The 12,801-nt window shown below is 40.3% G+C and overlaps 1 protein-coding gene across 2 annotated transcripts; it reads right to left on the bottom strand.

Moving 5' to 3' along the window:
* Positions 1 to 2,804: 2,804 nt before the first annotated feature.
* On the bottom strand, positions 2,805 to 10,878 carry znf207b (zinc finger protein 207, b). Of its 2 annotated transcripts, XM_069166973.1 has the most exons (11): positions 10,704 to 10,878; positions 9,059 to 9,185; positions 8,799 to 8,937; positions 8,262 to 8,444; positions 7,522 to 7,597; positions 7,252 to 7,313; positions 6,712 to 6,851; positions 6,212 to 6,310; positions 5,113 to 5,361; positions 4,534 to 4,690; positions 2,805 to 3,596 (listed from the first exon to the last, which is right to left on the bottom strand). In XM_069166973.1, exons 1-11 carry the CDS (start codon positions 10,742 to 10,744, stop codon positions 3,445 to 3,447), a joined length of 1,425 nt encoding a protein of 474 aa, XP_069023074.1. In that variant the 5' UTR covers positions 10,745 to 10,878; the 3' UTR covers positions 2,805 to 3,444. The 2 variants fall into 2 exon arrangements, with proteins under 2 accessions (XP_069023074.1, XP_069023075.1); XM_069166974.1 differs by lacking the exon at positions 6,212 to 6,310.
* Between the last annotated feature and the right edge of the window lie 1,923 nt (positions 10,879 to 12,801).

Below are 12,801 nucleotides of genomic sequence, written 5' to 3'. Positions count from 1 at the left end.
GGAATAACTTTTATTTAAAAAAAAAAAAAACATTTAATAAAAAACATGATTTTGACAAAATGATGTTACATTTTCATTCAATTGTTCTTTAAGGGACAGTTTAGTCATTTTAAAATGTCATAGAAGTCATGATTGCGCATCAAGACCGCAAATATTTGAAATCAAATAGGCTACATTTAAGTTAACAGTCATGACACCAAATTTGGTAAGAAAAAGCAGACATCACTAACCAACATAATAAAACGCTCGACAATTATGAAGATCTTAATACTTCAGTTAGTTCACCCAAAAATGACCACTTATGTTTTAGTGGTGTCTTGTTCTGGTTTTATTTGTCCTGATAGAGAAATCCGTTTCTGCACCTACCACAGTACAAATAAGATAAATAGTTTTTGTTTTTTTTGGTGCCCACCGCACTGAAAACGTACATTTAACTCCATGACTTTGGAGAAGCAGCGTCCCTTTTCAGTTGAATCAATTCATTGTGGGAATGTGTTCATAAAAGAGTTGATTTTGTGGATTTGTCAGACCAACATTGTCTCTAGAAAGTGAAGCTGGAGATACATTTTCTAAATGTCAGTTCTGTGATCACCATATACAAAAAAAAAAAAAAATACATTTTCCTAATTTTTAATTGCAGAACAGACAGAACCCTAAAATCACAACAAATAGACCAAAAACCTGCTGAATGTGTGGTTCTTAAACTGAGGTCACGATTCCATAAACGGGCTCCAAGATGAACCTGAAGGGTCATTTAAAGATTATGGGGATAAAAAAAAAAAAAAAAAAAAAAAAAATGTTAAAAACTGTTACAGTTCAGAAAAATCATCTTTGATGGAGGTGCACATTTTTTTAAAAGGAGCAGTCTGTCAATTTTAAAGTTATAAAGTTAACAAAGGGCAAAAACAGCTTTTCTGTGACTGAAGGAAGCTTTCTTAAGGATGAAAATAAATTTTTTTTTAAAAAAAAGCATCCGATGTGATAAGATCTGGAGACCTTAAATTTCTGACAAACTCCTTCATACAAACTGTTTTTTTTGTTTGTTTTTTTTAAAAGACTGACATTCCCAGGTTGCATCGTGGGATATCCAAGATCCAATGTTGTTGAGACCGACTCATTCCAGGGACTGAAAGTCCAGATATCTCTGCTGCATTCATTTGATTTTATATATAATTTTTTAATACTAAATATGGTGAAAACGCCTTCATTGGGTCGCGAGACCAAAAGTTTGAGAACCACCGCAGTAGATACTACTACTTAAATCAGGGCGAGTTAAAACTCCCTCGTACACACGAGCTTTAAGCCCGCTGCCGACTACTTACCATGATAATCACACCGGACAGGACAAGGGAGCACAAACATTCTGAACGTACACGTCCGCTCATAAATAAGATCAATAGAAATATCACCAGAGGCCTATTCTTCTCCTCAACACGTGTTTGATGATCTTGGGAACTTCTAACATACTTTAACACAGCACATCATGTAACATGAGGCCTACAGCGTCCAGTTGTACAGGACAGACCCACACTATAATAAACATCAGGTACTTACTGGGTTTAACTGACCTGTCATGCCAGCTGATTGGGTTTTAAGGCTGAAAAGCTCATATGGACGGGCTACAGACAACAAAAACAAATACAAAGCAGTAAGTGATGAGGGCAGAGGAAAAAAAACAAACAAAAAAAAACAAAACACTAAATATTTACAAACTTCTGGCACCACCATTTTGTTTTTCCTGATGTGTGCACCACAGACCCACGTGTGGACCTGCAGTCTGCATGAAGAGGCAGGTTTGTTCTTTTAAGAGATCGCTTTCTGTACAACAATCTCCCACAAACAATTACTGCAGATGACAGACTGATGTTTATGTAAAACATTTAGAACAGAAAGGATTCCTAAAACACAAAACCACCCAGCAACACAAACCGGCACCGCCGTAAAGACCAATCAAGCGAAGCTCGTTTTCTTGACGACGGATGTACAAATATCACTTCGGCGCCTTCGCTTGGCAACATTAGGTCGGCTATCTGTCATACCGGCGAGAATCTCGGCGGCTGCGGCTCCTTCTTGCTAAAGCACGAGTTTTTAGGACAAGCCTTTATATTTCTGCTACGACACGTCTGTTTGCAACGACGACTGCAGGAGCAATTATCAGATACGCTTGTTGCACACGCGATTTATTTTCCTTTTCACGCAACTGCAAAGAATAAAAGTCTCAATCAAACTTTAAAATCTAAAAGAAATTGAGAACCGAGCTTCACAATATTGGAATTTAACCCAGAGGTGCTGCATCGACGGGTTTGTTTTGCTTTCCCTCCATAATGCTCTACAGGGACACGACAGACACCAACATTGGAGCGTTCATGCTGCTGTGCATGTATAGAAAAATAAAAGATTCATGGATAAGGATTGACGTGTTTTTTTTCTTTTCATTGCGGTGCGAGTGTAGGATCTCTAAAATCGTTTCATTTGCAGTTATTTCCAGCATATCACGGGTGTAACGTGCAGTATTTGGAACCAGAAGTCGGCCAACATCTCAAGTTTGGGGCGGGAGAGACACAAGAAATCTTTGTATCTAAACTGAGGTGAAGTTTCCTTGCGTACAATTATATCCTGTCTATTGGTAAGACGATGGAAGGTGGACTCACAAAAAAACAAACAAAAAAAAACCAGATGATGGCAAACTCGGGTGTTTAAATAAATACCTGATGAAATCCTGCCGGAGCCCCGAGATGTGTAGAGATACGACAACAGTACAAACCTTCGTGACTCACCTCCACGTACGTCAGGACAAACCAGCATTGGATTTCAAGATGGATTTTATTACAACAGATTGATAAAACATTACAAAGAATGCATACAAGTAGACTGTTGACCAAAAAACATTTAAAACAAACCTGAAAAGAAGAATAAAGCTAGAGACTGATGAGTCATGGGTTCGTAACACTACTTTGTTGGAATCATCTTCATCACTGAGACCCTCACCAACCAAGGTTGGGGACAAATGTCCAACAGCACCTAAGTGTGCTGTGAGGGCCTCAATCAATCTACCAAAGCAATACACAAAATATAATTAATCAAGTGTTTACAAGAGAAACTTGCCTTTGTAAGGGGTTGGTACGTTCATGTTACTCCAGCAGCTTCAAAAGAAATATGAATATTTTAACACACTTCACTTCTATGAACCTGAGTGAAACCTAAGGGAAAAATATATCCTCACATGTAATCAAATAAGAAAAAAAGAGCCGTTAGAAACTTAATGTGGTGTTTGGCTGTTTTCCAATAAACATGTTACATTAAATGTCCATGTGTTCTAACAAATAATGTTTGTCTTCACCACCGCTGGTCTTACTGCTTTTTGCTTGCAGCTAGGTTTGAAAAAGCACAAGGGTGAGAGAAAGGTGTTAACCTCAAACCTAATGTGGTGGCTGCTTTGCTGCTTCAGTAGCGTCCGGCGGGAGACATGACAGGCGGCCTCATACCCATGGGAGGGCCTCCCTGGTAAGGGGGCACCATAGGAGGTCCCTGCCCGTATGGAGGCATCCCTCCAGGCATGTAGCTTGGTATGCCCTGAGGAGGGGCACCATACTGACCTGCAGGGAGAACAGAGATCGACGTTAAGTACTACTGGAGCAGGTTTGGGTTGCAATTTTAGACAAATTGGACACCGTCCATATATTTTGATACTAAAGAGTGAATTTGGAAGGTTTTCACTGAATTCTCTGTGACTTGATAAAGCTTGAGGTCTATAGTGCGTAGAAGCAAGTGCATTAAAGGCGTGTCCAGATCCACTCTTTCTAATTAAACAGCAGGTAATCTGAGTGCAAAGTGAGGTGCACGGTTCAAAGGGGGTTATACTTTGTGCCATGATTAATGACAGGTGTATGTTGGGCAGAACACAAAATAGACTAATTAGACTGTCACTTCTCCTCCCTTTTAAAAGCCGAGGGCACCTGCACCGCAGGCAGGTTTAACATGGAGGAGGAAAGAACTGCAGAGGAAACAGATCTCTGTTCGTGTGCAGATTGAGAGGATTAATGTACACAAGAATTATCTTTACCAATGTAATCTTGTTATTTTTAATCTTTTAAACTTATTGTTGGAAGCACATTTGCTACTCAACCAAATATAAGCACTGGACGTGAAAGTGAGGTCAATGTCGGTCTGAGACGAGCAAAGACTCGTATTTGGACCCGACGCCACTGTGTGCCGGCCGTAAGATAGAACCTGGGATCTTTTAGTGGCCAGTTTGAATAGGAAGAACAATTAAAGCAAGGAAGGGCCTCTTTCCAATGTGCACTTTATTATTGTTTTGAGAAAGATGGTGAACCTATCCTTTAAGGTAACTGAGGGACCCAACTTGAGCAAACCTCAGACATTCACCACAATCTTGTGATATCAAAGTTTAGTGTCTGTACATAAAATCTACCAGGTCCAAAAAAAAAAAAAAAAAAAAAAAGTGGATTTACACTTCAGAACATTTAAAGGGTTTCGTACACAAGCTGATTTCCCCAACAAGCATTTTCTTACCATGCATGGGATGCCTCATACCAGGCTGCTGTGGTGGCATGCCTTGCTGTGGGGCCATTATGCTGCCCACAGCTGCCACTGGGGGAGCAGCCACATGGGCCTGACCAGGCCTGGGTATAAGACGCTGATAACGGGGCAACTGGGCCCTCATCTCTTCCTGTTGGCAATGACAACACACAAAGCAAACATTCAGACTAAAGAAACACTAGTATGCCCCTTACAGTACAAAGAAAAACACTCCCAAAAAAAAAAATGTTGCGGAATTGGGTACCAATGTTGGGCGAGCCCTGATTTCAGACTGAGGATATTCAAGTTCAGAATCATTCTTCACCACAACCATAAAAGAACAACTACCAAATTGTATTATTGATCTACAATTTAAATGCTCCACTTGACATTTGATAAGATATTCTGCAAATATCCGATTTCATTATGATCATGATACACATGTGGAAAACTAGATGTATGGTGAAATATTGCACCAGCCGATATCCTCCAACTACTACTTGTACTGTTATATGGATATATCAGTCATTACTTACTGTGAAAAGGGCAAAATAGAAAGCTCAAGCAACTTACCAGTGAGATATCCTCATCAGGATGGATCAACTTACTAGTTGCACTCGTGGTGGTGAGGGTGGCAGGTTTACTGGTCACTGTGGCTGGGGGTTTGGCCACAGTGCTGCTAGAGGGGTTAGAAGAAGAGGAGGTAGAAGAGGAAGAGGAGACAGAGGGCTGGGTGTAGGCAGGGAATGTTGCTTTGGGAGGGTCGGAGGAAGCGACTGTGTTGTGGGAGTTTGATGCTGCAGCTCCTGAAGCATTCTGGGCCTGTACAGAGACACAACACAGGTAACTGCCTGGTAAAAAAACAAAACAAGTTCAAACGGATGCTCATCTTTCTACCCAGCAAAAACACAAATATTATAGACACACAAGAGTCAAAGGATTATACCTGACTGCCAACCATTGTGTAACAGATTACATTGAGAAATTATAAAAATTTAGCTTTTTTTGAACATTCAAATTTTCAACTTAGCTGAGGATTTGGTCACTCAATGTAAAATAATATAGCATTCAAATTAAAGCTCATCAACAGAATTCAAACAGTATACTAATCTGACTTGTGAGTTCTGTATCTCAATAAATCAGGTACTAATGTCTTCTAATTTGAGGTACAAAACTGTTAAAAGTTGCATCATTTACTCTCAATCGTAGTGCAATTTTGTAATCAGATAACTTTAGTTCTTTGTATCAAGAGTGGTCTGACCAATCAACTGTATCACTTCAGACGCTCAAAACTCAGATTGAGGAGAACTGGTGTACCGCTGCAACATAAAAAGGAAAAGCACGATGAGAACTTAATGCACAACTCATGCTCCAGAGGTTAAAAGGGGTTGATGATGCCAAATAAGATCCTTGAAAATCCCTTCTTATGCCTCATACTGTGTGAACAAAGCGCATGCACAGTAATTAAGCTCACAGACAAAACGTGTGCCAGTTCCTGTCAGAGACAATCGTCCTCTGACACCAACGTTAAGGCCGACGTGCTTGTTCTGACGCACAAGTAGGCTTACAAGGCAAATAGTGTTATTGAAACAGCCTGGTTTACAAGCAGAGCTAATAAATACGCAACATGCAGCTGCCACAGATCACGCCAAAGTCCTGCCTGTGAGCATACTTGTGGCATGTTAGGAAAGGGAGGCTGGGAGGAGGCAGACTGAGGGTCTGCAGGTGGAGAGGGAACAGCTGCTGCGCTGCTGTGAACACCTGAGCCCATCTGCAGCATGGTGGAAAGGAGATCACAGCATTGGCATGTATCATGTCCACATAATCTAACCAAATTCAGCTACGAGGACAAAATTGAATACACAACAGTGGTGCTGATTTAAAACAATTACATGGGGATACGAAAAGGAAATGAGACTTCAGAAATCAAAGGAGATGCGAAATGAAATATGTTTTTAATATCCCTGAATGCTGTGTATATAAATATATATATATATATATAGTATAAATGGTTTAGTTACATAAAAGGTGGGCAACTATCTAATTTGCATACAATTAGATCGTTAATAGCTAATAAAAAATGGCTGATTTCTATTTTAGTTGATATCTCTAAGAAGTCACACACGCGTGTATGTGTGTGTGTGTGTGTGTATGTGGTTGAATGATGCCCACCTGCGCTGCACTGGGGAAGAGAGGTTTAGTGACAGCGGGCTGAGATGCTGGTGCTGCTGGTCGACTAGGTATTGGTCCTGCTGCAGGGGCTGGGGCCATGTGAGGCATCCCTGGCCTTGGAGCCATGTGAGGTGGCATTCCTGAAGGATCAACCAGACATGTTCGGATAACATTCTTCCATCAGTACGGGAGCAACAAGTAAAGAAAATAAGTAGCCAACAGAACGGAGTAAAGGCCATTCATCAAGCTCTCAATTCTTATCACGCGTGTCTGAAATTGTCATTTAATAGAAACTCTTGAAACCACTGTGGGTCTCGTACACGCAGTTCAGAAGCTTAAACCCTTAAAGGTTTTTCAATTAACAAAATAGTTATCTATTGAATGATTATCCAGTTAATTTGGCTGAATTATTAACCGACTCATTTTAACAGTCGTAAATGTAAAAAAAAAAAAAAGTTTTTTCCCCCCCAGAATGTAAACCATTTTGTTGAAAAAAGAAGCAACAACAAATTGTTCATCAGTCAACTTCTGTCAACTCACCGGGTGGAATACCGGGCATCCCCGGCATCATGGGAGGCATCATCCCTCCCATCGGCATCATTCTGCAAAAATCAACGAGAACAGAAAGAATTAAAGAAAAAAGTTGATTTGACAGATCACAACACTAAAATTACATTACAGCGACTCCCATTACCCCGGAAATAAATCTATGAGCATCCATAAAGACAGGAGTTCCATAAAGACTGAAAAACGGCACGATGTTGGATCTGAAAATGTCCGATTAAACCCGATCAGTGACTGAGCTCTTACCCTGGAGGCATTCCATGCATTGCAGGAGGCATGCCGTGCATCATGGGAGGAACACCTGGCATCATCGGAGGCATTCCTGCACAATGATTCAGAAGACTGTTTACAAACCCGACACGGCAGCTACACATTAAAGCAAAAGAACAAACCAAAACCATGAACGAACCCACACCCTGTCCAGCTGCACTGGCTGCATCTAGTCAGTGTGTCGAGTCAGTTTTGCAGGTTTAAAACCTGCTGGCACTGCGGGCGCTTCATCGATATTTGAAACACAACAAATAAGGACTAAAACAGTGACGCTATGAAAAGAAAAGCAACTGCAGAGTTATGAGAAAGACAATACAAGTAATGTTTAGAACAAAGGCAAAAGTTTACATACAAATTCAAGCTACAAATGTAAAAAGCACACAGCAATAGCCTAATCCGTACTAATATTGATGTTTGGGATATTATAATATTTTGATAACAATATATCAGCCAATAGTAAACAAACACATAATATCACCAAATTTGCCAAGACACCAAAAATAAATCCTGCCATGAAGTTAAAAACCTTTACGCTCTTCAGGAATTCAAGCAAAGATTATTCTTTAATCTTGGAAAGCATCTTTACGTTCACAAATTCCCAGACGACACGAGAAACTAGTGTCTGACTCAGAGTAACGTGACAAGCCTTTTTTTTTTTTTTTTTTTTTTTAAACGAGTTGATTCCCGACATTTGCTATTTAGTACAAGGTCCTTGCCTTGATATCCTCCATGCGGCATCCCAGGGGCACCTGTCACAGGAGGCATCCCAGGTTGGGTCATCTGAGTAGCGTAGCCCGCCTGGGGCTGGACAGCAGTAACCTGCTGAGCTGACGGTCCTGCTTCGTCGTCATCATCATCGTCATCAGAGTCGTCTTGATTGTTCTTCTTCTTTTGTCCCTCTGAAATCGGAAAAGGTTATGGTGAGGCCTAAACAAATTGTTCATTACCTTGCTTAGAGACAAATATTGTCAGGTGGCTTTCAATCCAAGCACAGAGTCTTTAGAAACAACTGGACATACATTAAGTGAGGAGGGAAGAACACCTGCACTTTCAGCTTTGTGGTCCACTAACTAACATCTTTCTAACCACATGATACTCGTAACAATTACAAAGAATTTATTGTAATAACTGAAGTACAAAATACATTCCTAAACTCTCAAGACATTTAATTTAGTAAACTAAGCTTTAATCTACAGACACTATCTTGAGCTTTTCCTAAAATTGGCAAGAAAATGATATGAAGATGAACTAACCTTGTGATTTCTGTTCTAATGTCCGTCTTCTTTCTTGCATGTCTTTCTCTGGAATTCCCTCCATGCCGTAGATCTCCAGCTCAATGTCTGTTCTTCCAGGAATTGCATTTGGTACACTGTCAATCGTCTCTTTGTGCACCTGAAACATATGCAAAGTGAGCTGGCATGAACGGGCAGAGTGCCATCAACTAATTTCTCTCTTTGAACAAAATGTTTCAGAAATTATGGAGCTCATCCTCTACCAGGATAAATGTCCATACCTGCATGCAGTGAATAGCCAGGCCAGGGCCAGTGTACAACTTCTTGTGGCAAATATGACATTTGAAATGCTTTGCCTTCTGATGCTGAATGAGGATCTTCTCATCATCAAAGTCTCGATTACAGTACCTTGAGGAAGGAGTTAAGGGCTGTCCTGTAATTAAGAGCAAGACCCAAAATCGACCGGCGCCAACAAGAAAACATTAGACTTAAATCAAACCAATTGCATCACGTGCACAGGTTTGGGCAGCCTTTTACTTGTGAACCATGCATTCGTCTGAGGAGTTGACTGATGATGTGAAAAGGAAGTATTCCAAGTTTTATCGCACAATCACCATCAGCACCCGAGTTATACATGTTTTTGTGACTACTACTACTACTCCGGGTGTGTCTGCAATTTCTCAATGGACATGGGCGCACAGTCCATTGAGAAATTGGATATGCACTATATCCAATTATGTGCCAAACTCAGGAATCTGGAAAGCCTTTTGCAATGAAGGTATGAGCCTGGAGAGGTGCTTTGAGTGAGATTACCGCTTCAGATGGGCAGAACATCACTGTCAAAGACTGCAAAAAGTGCATCAGTTGGTTTTCATTTACATTCGCAGGCTGGTGCACCGAGAAATTGTCCCCCGGGGTCAAACTGACAACACCGGGTTCCTCTGTGATGTTCTGAGGTGTTTCAGGGAAACATTCAGTGCGAACACCCTGAACTGTGATGCGCTGGCACTTCGGTTCTCCAACATAAAAAAAAAAAAAAAAGTTTCTTACTCACAGCAACACCGTCAACACTCCCCACCACCCTTACATACTCCATGTGACTTCTTTTTGTTTCAGGTACACAGAGACACAAATACCAGGCCACATGTATACCTGAGGTGCCAATGTTAATCAAGCAACATAAATAGCAATACTTGCTCACAAAGGTTATAGTATCTCTGTTCCCTGCGTCTCACGGTGCTGCACACATTTCTCCCGAAACAGTAGCAGTCTCTCATTTTGAATCCACCCTCGTGACGTGAAACTATTTACCCGCAACAGCAATACTGTTTATCAGGTCAGAGGTTTTATCAGGTCAGAGGTCTGAAGGCTTTCTGACACATCATCATCATCATCATCATCATGGCATTTAGTTAAAAATATATTGTACTGCACAACAAAGAGGGAATTGCATTGGGACACGGGAGGATTAATAGTATTCCTCTTGTTGCGCAACATAATCTGGTAGAATACTTCCCGTTTAAAAGCAGCGACCAGGGAGCGTAATTCAACAGATTACACAAAAGGTTCAGATTTAAAATCGCTGGAGTTTAAAATCTTTGACGTTACCGCGAGTCTTCAATCCGCGGCTAACAGATTAGCTATCATCGGTAGCCTCGATTCCCTGTGGCAGCAACGTGGGCTCAAACATTTTCCTCTTTCATGTAAAGGCACTTAAGGCTAAGTATATTAAATATACACTGAACAAAAAAAACACAATGTGGTTTCCGAGCGGCGATGTCCAAATCCTTCCGGGGAACATTTACATAGGAGGCGATAAACTCACGGAAACGTTAGCTCGGGCCTCCCTTTTGTCGAGCTAACGTTTTAGCCTCTGGCCTTTCAACGATGGCGTTTTGTCACCAAGTTAAAAAAAAAAAAGGATACCAGCACCATGGTTTCATCTGCTTCTTCTTTTTCCGGCCCATTTTGGAAGAATACTGAAAATTAAGTCTCTCAACGCTAAATAGTAGTATTATTATCTCTTTGGCGAAGGCATATTGTGGAACCGTCACAGGCCCGAAAATGGCGCTTCTGGAGGAAGTCGAAGCGATCGCCGCAGTCTCGCGCAAACACGAAACTAACGTCATAAGCCACGCCCCTCGGTCTAAATTGGATCAGCAGGAGGGACACTCGGCCTTTGATTGGTTGTTGCTTTCTAGGTTGATTGACAGTCAAACAACCAATCACAGTAGAGCGTGCGTCTACATGCTGTGGGGAAAATTGTCGAAGCCCCCCCCCAAAAAAGTTGTAGCCATACCTCCTGTATCTCAGTCATATCTCGTATAAATGTCTCTTACCTTGTTTTTAGTACACCTCGTTTGTTTACTTGTCTGTTCGTCTTCTAGTTGCAGCCTTTCTTGTTTCATTTAATTGCGTTTAAAATGCCTTTTCAGTAGGCCTATTATGGCACCTTTATTGTTTAATGTTTTAGATTGTGCTATAACATCACCAATGTAGTTCTAAGTTTATTCCTTACCTTTGTTTATCTGTTCCCTGCATTGTATATTTGTTTCTGGAAATAAGATTTATTTTTTTAATTGCAACTTGTGAATTTGTCCACTTGATGGAGACACTGCTACAGAAATATACATTCGAGTTTCATATCTAATCTTCATAGGAATCTGGAAACAAGGCTTGTGTAGAAAGCCCACCCACAAGAGTAGAGGATGTTAAAGCTGCGTAGTAATGTTCTTGGTTTAGGGATGATATGTTCAAAAATCACAAACAGGTGTAAAGTGTATTCTTGGCTGAAATACTGCTTGTATCATGTTAATACTTGCCGCTACTGAATTAGCCAAGATACAGTTCGATGTACTCACCTGTACCAATATCTCTTTGATGCTAACAGCCAAGTGTATTTTTAATATATTTTACAGCTTCAGTTACTTATTACTTTGCAAAACCAGATTATCAACCCAAAATGTAATCAACATAAAATTATACTGTATATGATAATAATACATTTATTTGGGTCTTAATGTATTTTAATACCCAGCATTATTGTAAATTGATGGCACCCTTACAGATCTCAATATTAAAATAATATAAATATAATGATTTATGTTATTAATATAAAACGTGTATTTGATTTTAATGTATTATAGTGCCCAGCGGTTTTTCAAATTAATGGCACCCTTACTGGTTGCGATATTAATGTAATCTTAATATAATGATATATATAATAATAATGAGTAACTTCATTTGGTATTTTAAGTACATTTTGTCTTCTCATATCTCTGCATGTACCTAGAAAGATATGAATTATATGTTAAACGAAGGCCAAACTGTAACAAGTCCTTATCAGCAAGCAGCATAAATGCAAAGATGCCACAAATGTATTCAGACAGATTTCACTTCCCTGCTGCTTCTCCTGTCTTTTTTTTTTGAATGTGAATGATTTCCCCTCAAATTAGAGATTTATGAAGGGAAAGCATGAGTGAGGCAGCTTCCCTTGGTTGAATAATGAATATTTAATTGTGCACCTTCAAAACCGCTGCTCTCCATATGGTTGTACTGGCTAGACAGAGGAGACGTTCAGTGACAGCTTGAGGGGTCCCTCCTCTGAATGAATTATGGCTGATTCTTGTACACTCGCACATTTCATTGATCACTCTGACGTCTGCTTTTTTCACAAAGGCTCTTACCTCGTCTCTCCACTCGGGGGCCTGAGCTCTCTCTAAACATTGGGTTTGAATTTGAAAATTAAACTGGTTCCAAGGCTGCTCAGTTCAAGCATTTTTCTTTGCTTGATAGACCCTGCCCTCCTCACTGACAACTGAATAAAACTTTTATGTGCGTGTGTTCAACCATGTGTGACATAATGTAAGGTCAGAATAAAGGTTTTTGGTCAGGACATTTGGATTTAGATGCTGAAAAACTGTCACTCACAAAAAAAAAAAAAAGCAGCATGGCAATCTTCTGATGAGAGTAGTAGAAAGGCATCATCACGGTTTGGGCCAACCCGGACGGGTGGAAAAAAATC

The sequence above is a fragment of the Embiotoca jacksoni genome, unplaced genomic scaffold (assembly GCF_022577435.1).
Source record: "Embiotoca jacksoni isolate LCO1_2020_lvr unplaced genomic scaffold, fEmbJac1.0.p SCAF_4, whole genome shotgun sequence".
Classification (NCBI taxonomy): domain Eukaryota; kingdom Metazoa; phylum Chordata; class Actinopteri; family Embiotocidae; genus Embiotoca; species Embiotoca jacksoni.
The sequence above is the reverse complement of the archived record's forward strand: the minus strand, read 5'-3'. Positions and strand labels throughout refer to the sequence as shown.